The sequence below is a fragment of the Lethenteron reissneri genome, chromosome 7 (assembly GCF_015708825.2).
Source record: "Lethenteron reissneri isolate LAM-NWPU_2019-01 chromosome 7, ASM1570882v1, whole genome shotgun sequence".
Taxonomy (NCBI): Eukaryota; Metazoa; Chordata; class Hyperoartia; order Petromyzontiformes; family Petromyzontidae; genus Lethenteron; species Lethenteron reissneri.
Genome location: NC_083785.1, coordinates 4,866,106 through 4,889,865, shown reverse-complemented (window position 1 = coordinate 4,889,865; position 23,760 = coordinate 4,866,106). Strand labels below are relative to the sequence as shown.

The following is a 23,760-nucleotide window of genomic DNA, read 5'->3' as shown; positions in this document are numbered from 1 at the left end:
ACATTTTCTTAAGTGAGCAAGGATATTATAAGAGCTTGGAAAAAGAGACGATGGTAGGGAATTCGAAAGTGGAGCATTGCGAGGAAAGAACATTGTGGATGAGACAAAACCGATAGTGTCTGAGAGAGCGAGTCCTCAACACGGGTGACGTTTATGGAAATAAGCAATAACCACGGTCGTAGCAATAGCAGAGTGATCATAGGCACATCTACCAGCCTGGTGAAGTGTCCGATGCCTTATGGGCATGCAGAGTTTGTGTGAGTGTGACATGATGTGTGTGGATGTGTATGTGTGCTCACTTGCAATTAACATCCTATGACTGCAACAACACCCTCCTTGGTGTGTGAGGGGGCAGTGGTGGTGAGTGGGCAGTGGTGGTGAAGGGGCAGTGGTGGTGAGTGGGCAGTGGTGGTGAGGGGGCAGTGGTGGTGAAGGGGCAGTGGTGGTGAGTGGGCAGTGGTGGTGAAGGGGCAGTGGTGGTGAGTGGGCAGTGGTGGTGAGGGGGCAGTGGTGGTGAAGGAGCAGTGGTGGTGAGTGGGCAGTGGTGGTCAGGGGGCAGTGGTGGTGAAGGGGCAGTGGTGGTGAGGGGGCAGTGGTGGTGAGGGGGCAGTGATGGTGAGGGGCAGTGGTGGTGAGGGGGCAGTGGTGGTGAGGGGGCAGTGATGGTGAGGGGCAGTGGTGGTGAAGGAGCAGTGATGGTGAGGGGGCAGTGGTGGTGAGGGGGCAGTGGTGGTGAGGGGGCAGTGGTGGTGAGGGGGCAGTGGTGGTGAGGGGGCAGTGATGGTGAGGGGGCAGTGGTGGTGAGGGGGCAGTGGTGGTGAGGGAGCAGTGATGGTGAGGGGGCAGTGATGGTGAAGGGGCAGTGGTGGTGAGTGGGCAGTGGTGGTGAGGGGGCAGTGGTGGTGAGGGAGCAGTGATGGTGAGGGGGCAGTGGTGGTGAGGGGGCAGTGGTGGTGAGGGGGCAGTGGTGGTGAGTGGGCAGTGATGGTGAGTGGGCAGTGGTGGTGAGGGGGCAGTGGTGGTGAGGGGGCAGTGGTGGTGAGGGAGCAGTGATGGTGAGGGGGCAGTGGTGGTGAGGGGGCAGTGGTGGTGAGTGGGCAGTGGTGGTGAGGGGGCAGTGGTGGTGAGGGGGCAGTGGTGGTGAGGGGGCAGTGGTGGTGAAGGGGCAGTGGTGGTGAGTGGGCAGTGGTGGTGAGGGGGCAGTGGTGGTGAGGGAGCAGTGATGGTGAGGGGGCAGTGGTGGTGAGGGGGCAGTGGTGGTGAGGGGGCAGTGGTGGTGAGTGGGCAGTGATGGTGAGTGGGCAGTGGTGGTGAAGGGGCAGTGGTGGTGAGGGGGCAGTGGTGGTGAAGGGGGAGTGGTGGTGAGGGGGCAGTGGTGGTGAGGGAGCAGTGATGGTGAGAGAGCAGTGATGGTGAGGGGCAGTGGTGGTGAAAGGGCAGTGGTGGTGAGGGGGCAGTGGTGGTGAGGGGGCAGTGGAGGTGAGGGAGCAGTGATGGTGAGGGAGCAGTGATGGTGAGGGGCAGTGGTGGTGAGGGGGCAGTGGTGGTGAGGGGGCAGTGGTGGTGAGGGGGCAGTGGTGGTGAGGGGGCAGTGGTGGTGAGGGAGCAGAGATGGTGAGGGGGCAGTGGTGGTGAGGGGGCAGTGGTGGTGAGGGGCAGTGGTGGTGAGGGAGCAGTGATGGTGAGGGGGCAGTGGTGGTGAGGGGGCAGTGGTGGTGAGGGGGCAGTGGTGGTGAGGGGGCAGTGGTGGTGAGGGGGCAGTGATGTGTTTGGGGAAATTAATGAACTCTTAGCTACATCACATCCTAATAATTGGGAAGTCCAGTGCAATGGTATATTATAGCACACACACTCACTGGCAGATGGAGCTTTATTTCTAATTCACCATGAATGCCACTGAACAGACAGTTTCCCTTATTCTCAGAAATGTTAGTGATTTTAAACATAGGCGGGAGGTGTAGGGGTCGCCTCTGTAGATTTGTCTCCGTAATTACAGAACGCAGCCTCAAGCAAGTGTTCTGCACGAACAAAAGAAATAGAAACACGACTCTGATGGAGACCTGAAAAATTATCCGATTCTCTTATGATTGTCTATTTGTGAATCTGGAATTACAAAGCAGAGAAGTGCTTAGGGACGGGAAGGAATGATGTGAGGATGCTGTGTTTCCATTCATATTGAAACAATACAAAAGCACACTGCTTCTGCTGCATTTATCACAGGGAGAGCCAGGATGTCTTGGATTTGTGAAAATCAAACAGTTGCCACTGAGTATCTATTTTGAGGCGATTAGCGCACTAATTGGTTAATGGATATGTGGCTGTTTCTTTCCCCTTTCCATGATGTGACATCTATGGGGTCACGTGAGTGTGACCATGAGCAGCTCCTGGTTTGTCCAGAGTTTCTGAGGTCCCTGGGAGGCCTGAATGAGGGCCCGTGGTTGAGTTTAAACAGCCACCAGTCGTTCAATGAAATAACAAAGTTGGCGTCATGCCTCCTGCGACGATGCCTTCATTTTTCATTCAATATCAGAAAGTTTGTGATTTACTGCTCCAATGAGCATTGAGGCGGTGCTTATTTCCTCTTCACAGCCCTGCGCCAGTAGCGGAAATTCCATATTCCTCTGGTGTGGCTGAGTCTATCCATAGGACAACCATTGTTAACTTCCTCACAAAATAGTAATCATGTTATATACCCTGGAGGATGATGGGCCAAGTTCATCCTCAGCCTAGGATTTTAACTAGTATCAAAAGCTCTGATAAATGAGATCCTCAAGTAGTGTATAGCCCAGACTGGGTTGAACAGTAGAGGAACGTGGTGGTGGTGGTGGTGGTGTGTTTACTAGATGTCTGCCACACACATTGAAAGTAAAGGCCCATGAAGCCTTGTTTACACAGTTGGCCAGTTCTGTTTAACTAACTGCATCTCATTTTACGTTTTACCTATGGGTGTTTGGAGGCTTTGGCTCTAAGGAAATAAGCCATATGACATACTCATGACAACAGAAAAACAGAATTAATTAACTGTTGAGATTCTTTGTGTTGAACCAATGCTGCTGAATTATGCGCTCCTCGAAGGCCATTTGGCTGATTGGATGAGACGTTTGGTTTTATTCTTTGGGCCTTTCGGTAGAGTCACGTAGATAGGTTCAAAGAAAATAAATAAAAACTACCACTTTTTTTTTTCCTGATGAGGACCGCTTGTGTTGCTATTTTAACGTCATAGTTTGTTATTTTGTTTTAACCTATCTACGTGACTTTTACCGAAAGACCCTAAAAATATGAATTTCTGCAGTCACGAAAGCTTTAAGTCAAGATTTAGATGTTTGGTTGTCATTATTTTGTCACTTTCATTCGGCACAGTTATGCGTCCTCTTAATAAGTAACCGTCATGATTGAGAGGTTTAAGTAATTTGAGAGCTGCTGCTGTTACCACAGCAAAGTGATTGCTCCAGGAGGCAGAGTGCCCTGATGACCGACTCACAGATGCTACGGAGAGCAGTAAGCATGCCCCATGGGGAAATGGGTGCAACGCAAGCCGGCGCCGCCGCTGCTGCTGCTGCTGCACCCGGTATCTGTTCGAGGGCATTGTTTCGGAGCAGCCAGCGGCCGTTGTCTCAGAGTGGATGTGCAGGAGACCACCCAGTTATATTTTTTGCACAGTTTCTGAGCACAGGCCCAAAGGCCGGCAACAAAGAGCACTGTCTTGTTGGTAATAGGTTATGGGTTAACGCGTTTTTAGAATTGAGCAAATTTATTTTAAGAACTTGGGGAAAAGAGACGATGATGGGAGGCATTGCGAAGTGGAGTAGTGTGAGGAAAGATTCATAAAGAGAAGTGTTTTGAGCTGCAGTGGTGAGTGGGTCAGCGAGAGTGTGAGTGATTGAGCGGATGAGTTGCTGTGACCTACAGTTGTGGTGGTTGGACACAGCATGGATGAGACGAGACAGTCTGATTCTTGTAGGTTTATTTAATAAACAAGAAACACAAAGCTTAAAGCTAGAGTCGATGGGTATCGTTATTTGCTTTCATGTTGTGAGCGATTCAGTGATGGTCTTACCGGCACGCTCCTGAGCCATAACGTGGATCCATCTGCCTCCTGCATTCGTATGGAAATCAACAGCACTGTTAAACTGTGCCATTCAACCGCCTCAATCAATAGAACGCAGCCTTGTAAATCACTGTCATTGCTCACTGCTTATTTAACATGTACGTTAAGTGTTCGGGTGTGATGTATGTTTAAGAAGCTCTGTGTTGGAGGTTCACGCGGCATGATTTTCAGAAATGAACTCAAAATGCCGAGCTAGTGATAATTGTGTATGTGTGTGTATATACGTGGGGAGAGGTCGTGTAGTAGTTAGTGTGCTGTGCTATAAACCTGACGACTCGTTGGATTCTTGCTCATGGCCAACACCAGTGACGATTATCTGTACCGGCCTCGGGCCTCCCCTAGGTCGACTCAACATCAAATGAGTTGCAGTGTGTAATCATCGCCACTAGGGAGACAAAGGCGACCAGGTGTGGTGCTGGCCACCCACACCCTAATGTACCATGCCAGCCTTCTTTGGTGCTCACTCACAGCACTTGCCCCACAAACTGTTCGGCTATAAGCGGAACTTTGTCTTTCATATGTGTGTATATGTGGGGTGCGGTGGCACAGTGGTTAGTGCGTTGTACTACAAACAGAACAACCCGAGTTCAATTCCGGCTCACTAATAACAGTAACGAGTATTTGAACCGGTCCTGGGCCTCCCCTAGGTCGACTCAGGCTCAAATGAGTAGATACACCACTGGTGCGGTGCGTAAACTTCGCCACTAGGAAGACAAAGCTGCGCGTGGTTCTGGCCTCCCACCCCCTCCTGTGCTGTGCCGGCCTTCATAGGTACTCGCTAAACGGGAGACCTCTGTCTATATCTTTGGGTCATTCCATAACCCAGCTTAAATATACGCTGCCAAGCTTGGTGGTGTTCATTCAGATGCTGTCTTTCCGACAGACCTGTTCTTCACCTGAGGACGGCTGCTTGCGTTGTGGCCGAAACGTCGTGAGAATTGTATTTTATTATGTTTAATGTTTATTATTTTATTATTTCCCTTCTCCGTGACTTTACCGAAAGAACCAAGAAGATTAATCTCTGCAGTCACGAAAGCTTTAAATCGAAATTCATTCCATATACGTTTACCAACTACCTCCAGAATTGCCATCTCCTTTTCTCCTGGCTTTTAGTAAACTGGAAAGAGACCATATGCAATGCTACAGTTCTATAGGACTATTAATTTGGTCAGAATGACCAATCAAACACGACGGGTCAATCATATAAATAATTAAAATGCAAAAACAAATTAAGCGATGCTTCTGAAAGTTTTCCACAATATTTATCGATACGCTCACATCTAAAATTGCTTTTTTGAGAACACTGTTATCATTGCAGGTCCAGGAAAGTCGATTGTACCTTAGCGAGTGAATACATTCTGATTTAAAATATTTTTTCCAGTCCAGGTAATCACAGCTTCAATTATTTAGATTTTTTTAAACATTGTATGGACACATTTGCAAAGAGAGATTCAGTCATGAACCTTGAAGAAATATTCGGCAAAGTAGGGGCACCTAAAATTGGGGTCCGATGCCAACAGCTAAAGAATGACCATGAACAGATAACAGTAAACCGGTGATATTCAAGCCGATGAAACTGTAAAAATGGCATGTGGCCTATTTCTATAGAGCTTAAGCCTAGGACAAATGGAGAAAATAAACAGAGGTGGTGATACTTAAAGGTTGTTGATATCCAGATGGTCTTCCATTGATTGACCCTTATATATAATTTAACCTGGTTGCTTGGCAAACGAGGTTGTGACTTTTGTGCCGTCTGTATTTTTTATTTGCACCCAGCAGACCCAAGGGGTTTGTTGTGACCTCTATGACGAGTCATCTGAATTGCTGGCTTTCATCGAATTATCTCATATCAGCCACTTCTGACAGTGGAGCTAGATAATTAGTTAACAAATCAGAGAACAATAAAGAGGGCTCTAAACATGTTTTTGTGCTCCAACGTATAAGAATAACACAAATGATAAAACCTCAATTGATGGAGAACAAAGCAGGGTGGGTAAACCGGTTTAGCCATGTCGTGTGCTGTGTGGAGATGTGAATCCCCGAGTGCTTCTGAAGCCTCGTTCTCTGTACCCTGAGCTTTGTGTGCTCGTCACGGGTCGTGCTGGCAGGTGTGTGCGATGCAGGGCAGTGGCACAACAAGGCGGTGGTTAAACTGCACAGATGTCATGCTCGGGTGCGATGCGGGCAGTGCGTGTACATTTCTGCAAAGCCGGGCTTAGTGGCGCGCACTCTGCTGTAATTGGGGACCCTTTGGGACTCTCCCGGTGCCTGCGAGTATCTGCTTCTGGGGCCTCTCCTGGGACCGTTTCCATGGGCCAGCTCCTCCCTACACGGAGCCTTGGCTGCCCTGTTGGTAAACAAGCTGTCAGGGCCAGGCAAGCGAGTATTAATTTCTCGCACAAGAACAGCAGCGGATGCCGTGTCTGTGTAACGTCGCTGACTATCGGGCAGTCGGTCAGTAATCATTGTTTAACTAAGAGATTGAATTGAGCTATTGAGACACATGGAAGATTCAGGTTGAGGCCAAGTGATTTATTGCTCAAATTAACATTGAGGTTGAGCTCATCTCCTGTTTATAGCCCCGAGCCAGTTATAGGAAATTCCACATTCCTTTGACGGGGCGAGTATATCCATAGGAAAACCACCGTTGAGTACCACTTCCCCATGAAGTGGTATCTATTTTATCCACCCTGGAGGGAAGAATGATGGGCCAAGTCAACCCCCAACCAGGATATGAACTTGCAGTCTTCCAGTTGCGAGATGCTCATTGTACTGCTGACCCACCTGACCGGTTCGCACAATGTTAAGAAAACATTGTCAAGGTAATACATCGTCACAATGTGTATCAATAACTTAATACCATACTTGAATAAGGCTACGTACAGAAATTGAAGAATGTGAACATTCTTGAAACATTTTATGACACAAGAAATATCGTCGCTGGAAGCAGAACAGTGAGATCAGGGAAGAAGAGGCAATGGAGAATATTGAGCTATACAGGACAACAACCACGTGATTATTTTAACGTCTCTCACTGTTTGGAGATGTAAATGAACATACCGCTACGTGGCTGCGTCATTGAATGCTTTATTTTACTTGACCCCCACACGAATGAAGATAATTTATTGAACTGGATATTTGGTGGCAAATTTCGTTTTTGCTTTTGAATAAAAATACATAAAGTAATTGTGCTAGTTTAGATCTTCAGTTTTCGTGACTGCAATGTTCCATACTCTTTAGTGCTAATGTAGAAGGCGTTTGCTAAGCCTCAGAACGAGCACCACGGTTGACTGAGTGACAGTCTCCCCGTGTCTCTCTGAGTAACTTGCTGTCACTTGTGCATTATGTATTACACACAAATCTTGTGCAGGTCAGTGCTCTTCCCCTCCAGGACTGCTGTCACTACAGCTCAGCTCAGGGTGCTGGCACAGATTATTCACGAGGCTCTTTGGAAGTCTGCCATTTGCCATGTCCCTTCTGGCAGAGGTTGTTTCTTCTTGTTCACAGTATAACATTGCATTGTCTTCAGCGGTGGCTGGTGATATTTTAGCTAATTATTTACTGTACCATTTAATAACATACTGAATTTGAGCATTGCATTACATTCGTGTTTCGCAGAATTGATATGACTGACATTGCATCTTCTATTTTAAAGAAAATGCTCTGTGATTTACATTCTCTTCAACAGCGCTATTAATTATTTGTTGTTACCTGCTGGTGGAAGTACCCCTCATCGTCGCTGAGCGACGGCCTGGCCACAGCCCCAACATCCCCATCTCCCCTCCCCCGGGTGCCCCCTCCCCCCTCGCGCGTGACAACTCCCAAGTCGCCTTCTCCCGCACCCCGCACCAGCCGGCCCCCTCCTCGCGAACCCTTCCCTCGGCCTCACCGACCCGCAGGCCCCCCATGTATCCCACCTCCTGCATGCTCCCCATAGGGCCCCCGTGCCCCACGAAGCCCCTACTCTTGCACCGGGAACCTGCACACACCCCCTTCCATTCCAGTCCCAATGCTGGGGCCCTCCCTCTGATGCTGGGCTCCACACGCCTGACCAACCTGCGCTGGTCAAGGCGTGTTGTTTGGGCTCAAGCCAATCAGAATGCTGGGAAATGACTGACGGTCATTGTTTTCTTTTATAACATTCAGTTTTGATTAGAAGCATTCGTGACTGCAGGAATCCATACTCTTTGGTTCTTTCGGTAAAGTCACGTAGGTAGAAAATAACATAAATCACGACGTTTCGAGCGCGTCCGTCATCAGCTTGTGTCCGTCATCATCTGTTGCGCCTGAAACGTCGTAATTTCTTTTATTTTATACCTACGTGACTTTACCGAAACAACCAAAGAGCATATATTCAGGTTTGCATTACACTAAGACCCATATTTAACAGAGGGGGTCCTTCCTTATATAAATATCTGGCATTTCACCAGCATTGGTGTCACCAAGCCTGACTGTGCCGATGAGAGACTGAATATTAAATCCGATCCAGAGTTTGCTTCGATAAGCTAATGTCGCTGAAAAAAATGCACCTCCAGAAGCCTGTGTGGATGAAGGGATGTATTAAAGTTACATATTCATTTTGTTACTTATATTCTACGTAATGATGCTCGTTATTATTTTGCTCTATTTTATTTCTCGTAAGAGACTTGTATAATATTTTATAGAAAATGCACCATTAATAATATAATATGTAATCTCATAGGGATAGAAATGGGTCGTGGTACCGATTGTTATTCCTGTTAGTGCTTGTTCAAGTTTAAAACTCACCTTTCAAGTTACTTCTTTCGGCGACCTCCAATCCCTTCGTGTCAAGCTCCAGGCTTGCTTGGGAGTAAGGGTTTCTGGACATCTGCGAGAAAGAGCTTGATAGCTCGTCAGATTCCTCCACTCTCAATAAAGATTCTGATTCTGAAAGGACACACAGAGGTTTTTGGTCGCTCTGTCTCCTCGGGTTTTAGCTGAGAGTGGGTCCAGGGGCACTTAGCTATGACTGGTGGGAAATGTACAACATACTACAGATGATCCAACACTGGCAAATGCACTCCAGTCACTGTGCATTGTATAGCAGAAGTAATGGTCATTGAGAGTTAGAGCATTTATTACAGACAAGAAAACCAACCTTCTTTGATGCATCCTTACACAAATTCGTTACACAGCCATTCCTGTGGATGAGACGTGTGCCAAGCAGATGAATGGTTTTACTCTGGATAAGAATATATTTTTTATATATGATGACAGAAACTGTAGAATTGCCAGACTTACGTGATGTTATGATTGGCTGGCACTTGTATTTGGAAATGCTCGAGCTGGATCTGCCGATGATGAATGTGTCGATGAGCGTGACGGGTCTGACGGGTCTTCATGCACGGTGTCCGCTTGTGCCGCAGCCGGAGCGCCCACAAGTAGGCAGCGCGGCAGAAGAAGAGGATCGCTTGCTTTCCCCTGACGGTTCCCGCGAGTTCCTGACACTCCACATCCCCCTGCACGACATGGGCGCTGCGAGCCTTGGGGTCAGCGTCAAGGGGACCAAGGATCGCCGAACAAACGCGGATCTGGGCATTTTCATCAAGACCATCATCGCGGGAGGGGCAGCTGCCAAGGTGTGCCAGCATGCTGGCGCACAGCACGCTGGCGCACAGCCCGCTACAGCACGCTATGGCATGACATCAGTGCACAAACATAAATAAAGAAATTTTATTCTCTACCATTAGATTTAGGTTGTCTGTTCTTGCAACTTAAAATTAAGTTAAAATTAAGTTGCAAGAACATCAAATTACATTTAGGTTCTAGATTTGAAGCTTTCGTGACTGCAAGGATTCATACTCTTAGTTCTTTCTGTAAAGTCACGTAGGTAAAAAATGAAATTAAAATTAATAAAAATAAAACAATAAAAATCACGACGTTTCGGAGGCAACACAAGCTTCCGTCTTCAGGTGAAACCGTCACAGCAAAATATCTGTACCTTATATAGTGGCTAAGGGGGGAGGAGCCAGGAAGGGCAGCGGGGGAGGAGGAGTTGTGAAGTGGTCAATTACTGCTTTTGTTATACTGCTGGGTGGGTAAATGAATTAGATACGATTAAGCCGCTCTTTGTTATGCTGTTTGTGCGCAAGTCACTGTGGGATGAATGGACTCGTGGTCAGGGACGTGTTGCGCAAGTAACTGTGGATGTACATAATAGAAAAGGAGCGGAAATGCCCATGTTTATACCGGTGTTGGCTGACAATAAAGAGTACTGTAAAACGTTAGGGATGTTAACACCCGGTGAAGTAAAATAGTGCCTGTCAGATAAGATGGTCCAAAAATGTGTAATTAAATCTTTTTTTTTTGCATGGTTGATAACATCTTTCCAATGATTACTAAGTTTGTACCCATCATCACGGTTGAAATTATGTCTGTGTTTGTATATCTGAATGGCTTCGTGTACAAACCTTTGATGGTAGCCAGAAGGCTTTCAGAGCACCTTAGTCTCGGAGAAAACAATCTCATGAGAGCCCACCGAGTTGTAGCAATGATCGGCAACGGCGGACGACTCAATTTTGCCGTGTTTTAAATCTGACTTGTGCTCGCGGACACGATCAGAGACATGACGTTTCGTTTCCCCAATGTAACAGTCACCACAGCTGCAACTCAGTTTATAGACTCCAGGGTATTGCAAGTCAGGGATGACATCCTTCACAGATGGAATTAGATCACGGATTTTATGTACTGTACTGAATCGGACTTGGATCTTATGTTTGTTTAGAATTTTGGAGATCTTTTTGGTCACGCCTGCTATGTATGGTAACGTGACAGTTTTGATCGGAGTTTCAAGTGGCTGTTTTTGTATGGTGGGAGAAACAGCTTGGCGGATGGTGCGTTCAGAGTATCCGTTCACCCTGAGGGCCCGATGTACATGTCTCAATTCACTGGCCAGGTGGTGTTGGTCAGAAATGCCATGAGCTTTGTGGTATAGCGTTTTGATGAGAGAATTCTTTTGAGATGGGTGGTGGTGAGAATCCGGTTTCAAGTTGGAATCTGTGTGGGTGGCTTTCCTCTAAACAAAATGTCCCAAGGATCCGTCAGGTCTCCTCTCAAACAGAATATCTGAGAATGGTAGTTTGCCATCTTTCTCCACTTCCATGGTAAATCTGATGGATGGATGTCTGGAATTGATGTGGTCCACGAAGTGGTTCAATGCTGGGAGGCCATGTGGCCAAATGACGGAAGTGTCATCCACATAACGTTTAACAGTACTCTTTATTGTCAGCCAACACCGGTATAAACATGGGCATTTCCGCTCCTTTTCTATTATGTACATCCACAGTTACTTGCGCAACACGTCCCTGACCACGAGTCCATTCATCCCACAGTGACTTGCGCACAAACAGCATAACAAAGAGCGGCTTAATCGTATCTAATTCATTTACCCACCTAGCAGTATAACAAAAGCAGTAATTGACCACTTCACAACTCCTCCTCCCCCGCTGCCCTTCCTGGCTCCTCCCCCCTTAACCACTATATAAGGTACAGATATTTTGCTGTGACGGTTTCACCTGAAGACGGAAGCTTGTGTTGCCTCCGAAACGTCGTGATTTTTATTGTTTTATTTTTATTAATTTTAATTTCATTTTTTACCTACGTGACTTTACCGAAAGAACTAAGAGTATACATTTAGGTTGTCTGTAAATAGACAAAGGCAGCATGGTGGTGCAGTAATAACTCTCGTGCCTCAGAGTGTGAAGAACCGGGGTTCGATTCCTGACTCGGGGACTTTTCAGTGCACGGGTTTCCTCTGGGTCCTCCATTTTGTATATATTTTTAACTTTTGCACCGTATGTAGCTAACCGTGCTAATCGGAGTTACCTCCTACAGTTAATAATCCACCACACTGTCATTGGTGTTGGCCAAATATCCCAATGTAGCAGGATCCGCCTGAATAACCGTCTTCGGACTCAGCGTGGCTTTCTTATGTAAATGAATATATGCTGTTGTTGGTACAGCACATTGCTTTTTATGGCACACTAATTAGGCTCCAGATTCCACCAGAAAAATGTGCTGCTTTATAAGACAGTTGTGGCGCAGGCGTTGGCACTGACTTGTGTGTGTGGCTGTCATTTAGGATGGGCGCCTGCGTGTGGACGATCAGCTGATCGCCGTGAACCGCGAGTCGCTGCTCGGTCGGTCCAACCTGGAGGCCATGGAGTCTCTGAGGTGCGCCATGTCCCGCGATGCCGGCGACCCCTCGCTCATCCAGCTCGTGGTGGCGCGCTCGTTCGGCAAGCCAGGACCGGTGAGCGGGGGCTCCTGCAGGAGATGCGGGCATGGAGATCAAAGGAAAAATATAACAACAACCTCGGATTTTCATCCTGCTATTGCTATTCTCATGATTACTGTTTCCGTGAACTTCACTCGTGAACACATTGGACAATCACAACTTGTTTTAGATCCATTATGGTCATCCTCGTGGCAGCTTTGGCTAGGCATCGAACAAAGACGGTCAATGCATCGCGCACTTTCAGATGCGCTTCTGCAGCCGTCTGGAACGCTCTTCCAATATTAGGAAGCCACTGGAGTGAAGCACTTTAAAATCATCTCGATTGAAAACTCATTTATTTAGAACTGCTTTTTGTGTTTCATTTGTTGTCCTTTCCCCCGCACCTCTGATTAGCTCAAACATGCATGCATAGATATTCCACAAGGCACCGCTCTCCACGGCTTAGACTCATCTCATTACGCATTGCCTCTCGTGTGGCCCTGTAGACGGAGGCGGAGTCACGCGCGCCTGGGTCAGCGGGGAACACGGCGGAGGTTAACGAGCGCCGAGTGTCGGCCACGCAGAGCCCCGTGGCGGCTCCTGACCAGGGGCCCGTCGACAAGTCTGCTAAGCCGGCGAGCACAGGTCCAAGCACAGCGGGCACATGCACAGCAGGCACAAGCGCAGTAGGCACAGCTGACTCCTCTGTGCTCCAGCAGACAGCGCACACAGCCAGAAGTACAGATCTGCTTTGGCTGCCTCCCACGCGACAAGGGACAGTTTGCAATAAAACGAGTAATTCACTTGGAGTGAACCATGCACAATGCAATCAGAGGTGAAGGTAAAGGTGCAGCCACGCATTTGCTGGCTCACACCACGACTGGCAAAAGGGCCTTCACTAGAGTGAGCTCTCGAGAGCCCCTCTAGAGGGTATCTTGTAAACTCTTTCATGCTTACTGGATGTGTTAGTGTACCCACACTTTACTCCATTACACACAGCCTGCCCATTTTCTGTGCTGTACCCATTCATGGTGCTGGGTGTTAAAAAAGGTAGTAGGGTGGATTTAAGAAATCTTTATCAGTTTCAACTGCCACGCCAGGGGATGGGTCCGAACTGGTGACCTATGGATTGCCAGTCCAGTGTACTAACCATTACACCACGGCAGCTGCCCGACAATGGAGTTGTCTTAACCAAATTAATCCTGGGCACCAGATGAATTGCTCTTTTCTTGACGGGTGACAGGGGCCTGGCAAGGCACAACTGAACGGGATGACTCGGCTGGCCAGGAGAGGAAGGCACCGCAGGCCCGGAGCGACCCCTGGGAGCCGGGCACCAGCAGCACGCAGGGGTGAGATGGCACAAGTGTGTACAATGCTAGGTGCTGTTAGTCTGCACGCTCGCACACATTGCAGGTTCAGCCTGAACATAGGTGGACTTGGTCTGAGAGAAAACGTGAGTTAATTAGTCACTGAGAAGTTTCCCTGCTTGGTGATTGCGTGATCGTTCAAATTAAAGTGTTTTTGTTGTTGTATTTAATGAAGGAGCTGTCTCCGCAGGCAACTGGACCCAGCGCTGGCCTTTCAGCGGGAGGGATTTGGCCGACAGAGCGTATCAGAGAAACGCACCGTGCAGTATGGAGACCCCAGCCACCTGGAGGTGCTCAAGGCACGCAAGTCCAAGAGCATGGACATGAGTGAGTGTTTGGGCGTTTAACTGCACAATTCTGGACAGCCCACAGCATAGTGTGGGCATGCCCATCTACCTATTCTGGGTTCAGTGTTGGCATTCATTTATGTAGCTTAATGTGCCAATACCTTGTCCCGTATACACACATATCTGGAAAATAAGTAATACAACATATTCCAAGTCAGTGTGATACAGGACTGTCTTTCCATTCCAGGTTGAAGCGCAGGGTTTTGTGCAGGTAATGATGTCGAATTGGGGAATGCTCCATTCCTTTCTGCAGAGTGCATGCATTTTATTGGTGTTAGCAGAGCAACAAGCAAAGATGAGGGCAGACAGACTATTTTTTTTTTAATCTGGTGTAATTGCCTCTTGGAATGACTGTTTTTATAGTGCACTTTCAGCTATGATTTGAACAAGTATAAAGTGCTGCCACACCAAGCCATCTCCTAGCAGCCACAGTGCCAGCAGGGCCCGCTCTCTAAAACGCTGTCATCAGAGTCATCCCAAGCTGCCACAATTGTCACTTCTGGGTTGAAGTGATCTGTCGACTCTGCCCCCTGGGGCGATGTCATATCGGAGAGGATTGCACTCTTGTTGGCCCTAAACTGAAAACACTCGTAACCACCCAGCATGCATTTGTGTCACGTCACTGCAAGCCTTGCACTGGGTGCAAGGCATGTCGCGGCTCATGAACACACCCAGATAACAGCGGCCAAAATTGATTGTCGCACCATGAAGCGAGCTTGAATTTAAGTGACCCCTTTTCGTATTTGCTGAAATTTGGTGTTGACCAAACATGACATTATAGGACTACAGAGCTTGGCCAATTATTGGCACCAGGTCTGACTGCTGTCCCACTTGACTGGTTTCCCTCGCTTCTGAATCATTATCTCTCTCTTTAAGAGTGAGTGAAAACTCATCTTACAATATTAAAAGATACTACTGTACCCTGAAGGAGGTTGTCTCAATGTTACGTGGACTACTCCGCTCTTCTTATTTTCTGTATCACTGGTTTATTAAACTGTCTTTGTGAATCCTAACTCAAAACGGCTTAGGGCCTTTAGTTTATGATCCAAACAGCGGACATCGTGAACACATTAATAGAGCTTGTTGTACTTTTCCTTGCATGATTAGTGTATGTAACACTATATTTGCATGTCTAGTTGGCTCTATATAATGCTAGCCGTGGTTTTCGTACTCGTGCTACTGCTGTGATTCTAATGAACATACACAGCATGTGTCTTGAAACTGTAAGAATATTTCCCTTTTGTCAAACGTGGGCACTGAATCTGAACAGAGAAATTCTTCTTTGTAGTAACTGAAATGCGGTGGAAATTACTAAACGTTTCTCTATCAGTAAACTTGGATATTTAACATGTTTTAAAGATTACATGCCCAGTAATAAATCGTGTGCAGTTGAACTATTGAATACATAACACAAACTAACCATAATCGTCATTGTGGAGAATGTAACTCACAAAATAAATGAGCAGACAATTTGCCTCCTTCCCATATCGGTCCCTCCATATAAGAATGTAAAGTATTTTTTACAATTATGCACTCCCAGAATGCCGTGCGGTTCACTGGATGCATACGACATACGTTTTTATTTCTTGTGGAGGGACAGATACGTGAAGGAGGTGGATTGTCTGCTTGTTCATTGCGGACACGTTGTGATTTTGTTCTCTTTCCTAAAGCCAATGTCATGATGACCCCTCACTTGAAATCGTCGGAGCGATATGCAGGTGTCTGTGCAGAATGGCTCTACTTACTCGACTAACCCACCTGCTCGCCCCCTACCCCCGCAGTCGCAGACGAAGGTAGCGTGCATGCGTCTGCTGAAACACGCAAAGGTGAGGCAATGGCTGGTAGTTTACTTGTAGATGCCGCAAGCCCTTTGCTGATTGCCTGCCCATTCACCCGCATAGTGCTGAAGTGTGGGCTTAGCGGCGTGCGATTCGTGGTGATTCTGATTGAATTTACCACTCGTTGCTTTGCATCCGTCAGTGCATGTATGTACGTATGAATGGATAACACACACCCCATGCCTAGAGTGGGCTCCCTGCATTCTTCAAGCTTGTGATTTTGTGTCTATCTTTACATGGTGGGTTTTTTCGTGAGTGACATGTATTGTCTATTTTTTTCTTTCTTTTCATTTTGAAGCAATATTTTTTACTTCGGCATGATGAGTACTCTATGGATTATTGTGGAAAGCATTCTCCTCCAGTTATTATCTCGCCTGCTCTTAAGCCTTCAGGCACTGTGAGCCTACACACAAATGCAGTTTGCTGTAGCGGAGATCTCGCCACACGACCAAACGAGAGGCATGCGCATCTGCGGTGGAATACAGACTCTTACCAAGAATGCTTTGGCCTTACAAAATAATTTCTTACAAGATTGTTCCATGGTGTAATGGTCAGGTGGCCAGTCCGATTGCTTCTCAGCACAGCGGTTAAAACAATGGAGTCAGTTTCTCAAATCCTCCCCTCACTGTTGCCCACCCAGCAGTGTCAATGGGTCCACCCCAGTCAGTTGATCTGCAGATCGTCTGTGGTGGGGTAAATTGTGGGTACACCCACTTCTTCAAATATGCCTGGTCAACGTGGAAGAGTAGACCAAATACCCTCAGAAGTTTGCTCGAGCGGAGGCCCTTCTGGCATCGGTGGCATAATCAAGAAATTCCAGTGCCGCCGCACATTTACCTCGACCTCTTCACAGTACCAATACAATAGGCCAGTTTCAGCGAGGAGTGGTGTTCGTGAAAAGTCTGAGTTAAAGCTTGTAAACATCTCTGTAGGAGCATGCTTATCCTGTATGTGCGCTGCTGCTGACAGACACGCTCATTTATTTAGTGCATTAGGGCTCTTTGCAGGGGATGTTCGTCGGGGTGTGGCGAAGCGTGAAGGAATCCTCGGGTTTTGTAGGTCTCCATAAAAAAAACATTTTCCTGTAAAATCCCAGCGAGGGTTCAGCAACTGGTCACTCGGCAGAAGAATCGCAATGACAGTGCCCGTGTCTGCTCAAGGGGAAGAAGTGGAGCACCTCGATGGTCTTCTGCTCTCCAGGTCGTTCTGTGAAAGTTGTTGAAAATTATAAGTGTGGTTCACTTTACTTCACTTGATGTGGGTTGCAGTCCCAGCAAAAGCTGCTGAGTCACAGTTTTTTTTAGGCCAAATCATGTTAAATCCATGTTTATTTTTCTATAACATTATTTTGCTGTGAATGGCTTTTAAAATTAACTTGACCTTGCCAACTTGCATTACAGGAAATATATTTATATTGGCTCATATTTGTGTTTTCAATTTCTTCTGTAAAATGTATTTGTGCTGATTTACATTGGCTTATTTTTGCTCTAATTTTTATTTGGCTGTTTTTGCTCCGAATTTTATTCGGTTATTTTTGCTCTGATTTCTATTACATAATTTCTTTGCTGTGCTTTTGTAATTTTGTTGACCCAGGTCACTCTTGCAAAGGAGACTCCTGTCCTTTTCTTTTGACTTTACACCTGGTTAAACAAAATACACTAGAAACTTGTCTTTATCCACAGTATAAGAGCCACGTTATGCATGCCGGTGTGCACGGTTCACGGATGCGACCAAGCCAAGCCTCGAGTTGCCACTACTGCCGTGTCTTCGTGCGCCCGTGGGCTCTACAGGTCCCTCAGACGGCTCCGTTGGGCCTGCCTTGGGCCTCAAGATGAGCAGCTCGCTGGAGAGTCTGCAGACAGCTGTGGCCGCGGAGGGTGGCCGCGCTGAGTTCCTCTTCCACCGGCCGCGCCCCCCCCGTCTCATCCGCGGCCGTGGCTGCAACGCGAGCTTCCGTGCGGCCATCGACAAGTCGTATGACATGCCCCAGGATGGCAGCGACGATGACGATGATGAGGATGACGAGGAGGAGGAGGATGCAATGGACACTGGTACTTTGGCAGAAAATATTCGACAACTCTAAATAGGGCGCCCAGTTTATTGTTATGTTCATACCAAATTCCTTGAACTATTGTAACGATTTACCCACATGTGTTTCATTAACGTTGTAAGTAACCGTACAACATGTCGCACCCGAGTGACAGGAGAAACTGTTTATTGTGTTTATTAAGCCGGCGAGAACTCAAGAGACCAGCATGGTCCATTTGCAACAATGACCTGGGTCACCAAAATGACAGACACAAGAACGTAGACACTTGTACAGCAATGGAGCAAATAGATATCAAATCAAGAACAACTGCATTAAAGAAACTCGAAAATGCTGCATAAACTTAAATCAATATGAAATTTAAGTATTTTTTCTGAAATGAAAGTTGACTAGAAAAATGTACATTTAGAAACTTCCAAGTAAAATTAAGTTACAGAAATATAAGAAATGGATTTGGAGTGATTGTCACCACAGCGTGTAAACAGACAAGATTATATTACAATACCAAATAGACACCTATTGCAAGACATCAACTCTGCATTAACCACACATGCTTGTGGTAAAATATGCAAACAAAGTTGCTCTAATAATATATGCATTGTCTTTGAAACTGATTGGCCTACACCAAAGACAGCCTTCTTTATTGTCTTGTCCCACCAGTGTTCGACCAGAGAACACCGAGGGGCGAACATTTACAGCAGCCCAAGCTATGCATTCATAGCTTGGGCTGCCAGAAATGTTAAAGCCTATTCTTCTTTTCATCAGTTTTATACTGGCAAAAAGGTCCCATAGATAGACAACAATATATGTCTAATACAATTGCAAGTGAAGTTATCAAACTTTACACTGTAGTTCTTTTCTGTGTGTGTCCTGGCAAGTACTCGGGTTTCCTCATTGACTTTCAGTAACTGTAGGCGATGTGTACATTTATGAAATGTGGACCGTGGTACTAGCGTACACGCATCACAGTATGTGTCTCATATGTTCTCTGTGACATGTTCATCCTACCCTTCAGAAAGTCTGAGCCAAGGTTGGATTTCAAAAAGTCAAATCCTTACAGTCTGCCTCATTAGCAAGCATACAGCACAGCTACACTGCCATATTTTATTATTTATTTGGCCAAGTTGTTCATTATTGTATTGTATGTAGAGGTGACACTTGGTTTTTATAATCTGGCACACTCCGAAGTAAACATGTTGATGATCAGTAACTGACTGCCTGTGGTTCGGAGTACATTGGGAGGAATGGTAACTTCCTGCAAATTCTCAGTGGAGGAAGAGGAGGAGGACCCGGAGGAGGCAGCCAAGGGCCTGGGAGATGGCGTCCCTGGGGCCCCCACCGGTCTTCCTGTCCCAAGCGGTAGCGCCAAGACCAAGCGCAGCTCTCCCAGGAGCAAAGACGCAACTCTGGAGTCTGGCGCAGCTGGCGACAAGGAGTGCAAGAAAGATAAGAAAGCCAAGAAGCTAAAGAGCCTTGGCATGGTGTTCAGGTAAGATCAAGATCATGACCAGAGCTGGCAATGCCACTGCACCTCACCAACACTTTCTACCCTCCGCCAGATCCTGCAGCTGCTGTCAAGGAGACACACAACCTCCGAGGTCTGCTCTCCACGGTCTCCCACTATCTGCTCTTCAGACTTCCCTTTGGTTGCTATACTTGTGGAGACCACTCCAAAGCCTGTCTTGGCAATCGGCCCTCACCCAACTTGCCGAATCATATCTGACACCCTCATTTGCTGTGTTCTCTTCTGGACTTCTGCATTACTCATCTTGTCTTGCCAAGAAATTCCCTGTGTCCAACTTAAACACCTGTGCTCAAATGCAGCAACTTCATTTTGAGCTGCTTAAGATCAAGCTCTGTGATCTATACAGTGATATTTTAAGTTATCAGGTTAATGGCTGAATGTAGTTCATTCCATGTTCAAAAACAGGTACATTGTCATAAATGTTGAGTGCATTGTAATGAATTGATGATTACAGACAAAGCAAATTTATGATTCCAGTCAAGTCACATTATATGCGCATGCACAAAGCTGGTGAAATTCTCTTCGTGGTGAATTCGATGCTTTTGAATATTGTTTGTTTAAGTGGATCTGGTCAAAAGATAAAGAGGTTGGAGATGTCTTCCTAAAGACGTGCACTTGCCTAGGTTTGGAAAAGTGAAGAAAGAGGACAGGAGTGAGCAGAAGAGTGGGGACAAGCAGAAGGTGGTGGATAACAAGGCGGCCACAGAGGAGGAGAAGGAGAAGATGAGGGACGAGCAAGAGAGGTGTGTGTGTGTGAGTGTACGTGTGTGTGTGTGAGTGTACGTGTGTGTGTGTGAGTGTACGTGCGTGTGCGCCGCCAACACGCCCCGTCGCGCTTTAAGAGAAGTTGTCGAATCACTTCCTGAAGTTATCAAATGGCATGTGTCTTGAGTTTGAGAAACAACAAACAATGAAATGCAATAGTAGGTACGATCCTAATCACAACTCCCCCAGGAAGTTTTGTCCATCTTGATCAAATATATGAAAAGGGGAATGTGTCTTCAACAAAGTTGTGCTTTTCTTTCTGTTTCTTCACCTGCACTGCTCCACTGTGCAATTCCATCGTGTCTTTTGCCAAGCTATAATAACCGTGCTCTATTCACGAAACCTGTTGACTCTTACCCATTACAACTATAATAGTGCTGTTTGATGCTGGCTGCTTGTTGTTTTAGGCCTTTGGGCCCTGCACCCAGCATTAACGTTATTTCTAGGTGCCTTTTCCACAAGCATGAAGTGCAGCTTGTATCAGAAAACCCTTGAACTTAGCCTTGGTGTGTGTAACAAAATAAATAACAGCCTATTCGCCTCCCTTACACATTCCATCAGTCACACGGCCTTCTGAGAGTGCATAATTTCAGAGCATGGGTTCAGTACAAGCCACCTCTGGACCGGTATTGACATTCAGTGTCACCAGTCAGGCTCACTTGAACTAGTGCTGTTGAACTGCCAGGTGTTTATAGGGGAGGAACTTCTCTGTTATATCTGGGTCCTTGTGTGAGTGAACGCTCCTGACATCTACGTGATGCGTGCACCATTGATCCGGCGTGGGCGAGCGCAGGATCCAGACAAAGCACAGGGAGATTCGCGAGCGGCAGGCTCGCGAGCTGAAGCTGCAGCAGGAGCGCGAGCAGCTCGCCGCTCAGTCCCGCGGGACGTCCGGCTACTACGAGGAGCACAACCCGGCCTACGCCAGCCTGGGCACCTCCACGTCACCGCCTGCTTTGCACAAACCACCCTACGTGAAGAACAACACCAAGGCCTACGCCAGCGAGGACGAGATCCGAGCCATGTACGCCAAAGTGAACAAGGCGGGTAGCCTGCCGAAGCCTGTCCCCCAGTCAGAAAGGTCAGTGTTGAGTTTCTTTTGTTTGACCCGGTGACAACTCAAGGGGCGAGGATGAGTCTCGTTTGCAAAAGTGACCTGAAATGACAAAAGCAAAAATATTCACAATGATGGAGCAAATATGAATCCGAGCTAAAAAAACATGTTCCAGGTGACATTTAAAACAGTGCCTGAACATAAATCAACATGAAATAACAAACTTGTCTTATAACAAAAGTTGGCTAAGAAATTATTTTAGATATAAACATGAAAATGGATTCAGGGAGATTTTCGCATTCATATGTCAGCAGTTGTTAAAAGTGTCATTTTCAGTTTCACTTCTCCAATGCATTTCAACGGTGAAAATATAAGAGACCTGTAATGTATGTAATCTTCACCTGTAATGGTGAGTTTGACCGGGATTTTCGTGGTGGGGTTTTTGTTTCTCTGCCAGAATGCAGGCAGGGGGTCGTGTGAACTCCTACTACGAGGAATGCAACCCGATATACGGCCGGACGCGGGACGGGGTGCCCAGGCACCCCCAGGCCAGTGGTGGGGGCCCACGCTACCACCGCGGGGAGGACGGGCAAGACGGCGACCCCGCGAGAGACATCTATGCCAGGGTGGCCAAAACCAGCAGCCTGCCCAGGCCTCAGCCCGACAGGTAGTGATAGCGCCACACCTTTTATTGAAGCGAGCAGCAATGGCGCTCACTGTTCGCTGGGGCAGGAAGCGTTGAGGAATGGCTCGCACAGTTGGCAACCTCGTGAAATTTACACGGTGATTTGGCTTTTAGAGCCGGCTAGGGTTGCCACCTTTTCTGCAGACCAAACCTGGACATGTTTTGCAGTCAAGCCTAGGCCTCTGAACACTGTGCAATGCACTGCTATCAAGTTCAACACAATACCTATACCAGATCTTGGTACAAATCAATTTCTGCCATCTGAATGCGAACTCAGGTTCCCAGACAGATGGCAACCCAAGAGCCACATTACCTTGTTCACGCAGGCGAAGGTAATGTTACGTCCCCTCACAATTTGGATAGCAGATGATTTTCAGATTGGTTATTGAGGTTGATACCAGAAAGACAATAACGTAGCCTTGTGAACATTGTTACAGGTTCTTTACGATCAAAATTGCTGCTGATTGTTGATGTGATATTTCTTTGACATCGAGCGTGTCGCGACGGCAAGGGGAGCTTCACTTATTCTGTTTTATTTTAAAGACTGTCACATGTTATAGACATGAATGGTTTAATGAGCTCCTAGTGAGAAGCCAGCCCTTGCTGTGAGAGTGATGAATGCGCTGTGACGTTGCTCATGTAACTGGACGTTTCAAGGCAATTGACATCGCATGGGAAATGGTTGCACCCGTGAAGTTGTTCTCGGGAAAGTGCCTGTTAGATGTGGGAGGTTGTCGAGTTGATGTGGGCTTCATCTTTACCCAAGGCTGCGCGTAAGTCTAATCAAAGTTGAGATCTGGTCTTGGGCTACTATGTGCAGCGGTGGAGGTGGTGATCACGTCAAGTGCAACTCTTATCATGTTTCCAACACATCACTGCCAGGGAATCAGGGTGGTGCAGTGGTAACACTTGTGCCTTACAGCAAGGACACGTTCTATTCCTGAATCGGACGCCTTTCTGTGTGGAGTTGGTATTCTCTCCCCCTGTTTTCCATGATTTTCTTCCTGGTTCTCCTGTTTCTTCTCATTGCTGTGTTGGCCAAACATCCCCATGTATCAGAAACTTCCTGAAAAGGACGCTTCGGTGTCAGTGTGGCTTTCCTGGGTAAACAAATCATTGCTATACAATAAAATCACAAAGTGTTTTTGTGTACATAATCTGCTGTGGGCATCTGACTGATGTGTGCTACTAGCGCTGTCTGTAAAATGGTTGACAGCATGATAGGGAGACAGCTCACAATCCTTGGGAAAACAACATTTTACATTTCTGCTGTTTGTCTAAACTATTTCCCTGGCAATTTGACAATCGAAACCCGCCGGATGGCTCAGAGCGAGAGCAAGCGGCTCGCAATTGGAAGGTCGCGAGTTTAAACCCTTCCTGGGGGTTGAAGTGGCCCATCGTCCCTCCGGGGTTGATAAAATAGGTAGTACTTTGTGGGAAGGTCACCAGTGGTTGTCCTATGGAAGGACTTGCCTCCACCATAGGAATGTCGAATTCCCCCCACTGGCTTAGCATTATTAACAGGGGGTGAGCACTGCCTCAATGCTGATTTTAGCAAGGCATCACTTTGACTTGACGTTGAGTACAAGTGAAATGCTCGCGGTGCGATTTCTCTGGCTGTGGGAGGTGTGCGGTTGGGTTTGGATGAGGACCAGAGAATATTGTCGCGTGCCCGGGTTGGCACTGCCTGCCTGTGGCACTGCACTCACAGATTTTTTTTGTCAATTTCGATTATTGTACAAAGTGACATTTCACCAAACAATCCAAAAATCACCGCAATATTTTTTT

The 23,760-nt window shown here is 47.0% G+C and overlaps 1 protein-coding gene across 3 annotated transcripts in view; it reads left to right on the top strand.

The window, feature by feature from the left end:
• The window catches only part of LOC133356128 (partitioning defective 3 homolog), an 81,849-nt gene that overhangs the window by 50,259 nt on the left and 7,830 nt on the right, over window positions 1-23,760 (top strand). For 2 of the 3 annotated variants that reach the window (XM_061573519.1, XM_061573521.1), the window contains 11 exons: window positions 9,496-9,708; window positions 12,210-12,380; window positions 12,851-12,989; window positions 13,588-13,693; window positions 13,902-14,038; window positions 15,840-15,884; window positions 17,687-17,947; window positions 19,213-19,432; window positions 20,092-20,211; window positions 21,027-21,314; window positions 21,745-21,954. In XM_061573519.1, the coding sequence (XP_061429503.1) occupies window positions 9,496-9,708; window positions 12,210-12,380; window positions 12,851-12,989; window positions 13,588-13,693; window positions 13,902-14,038; window positions 15,840-15,884; window positions 17,687-17,947; window positions 19,213-19,432; window positions 20,092-20,211; window positions 21,027-21,314; window positions 21,745-21,954 (1,910 nt within the window). The remainder of the gene's footprint in view (window positions 1-9,495; window positions 9,709-12,209; window positions 12,381-12,850; window positions 12,990-13,587; window positions 13,694-13,901; window positions 14,039-15,839; window positions 15,885-17,686; window positions 17,948-19,212; window positions 19,433-20,091; window positions 20,212-21,026; window positions 21,315-21,744; window positions 21,955-23,760) is intronic. The other variant, XM_061573520.1, reaches the window with a different exon arrangement.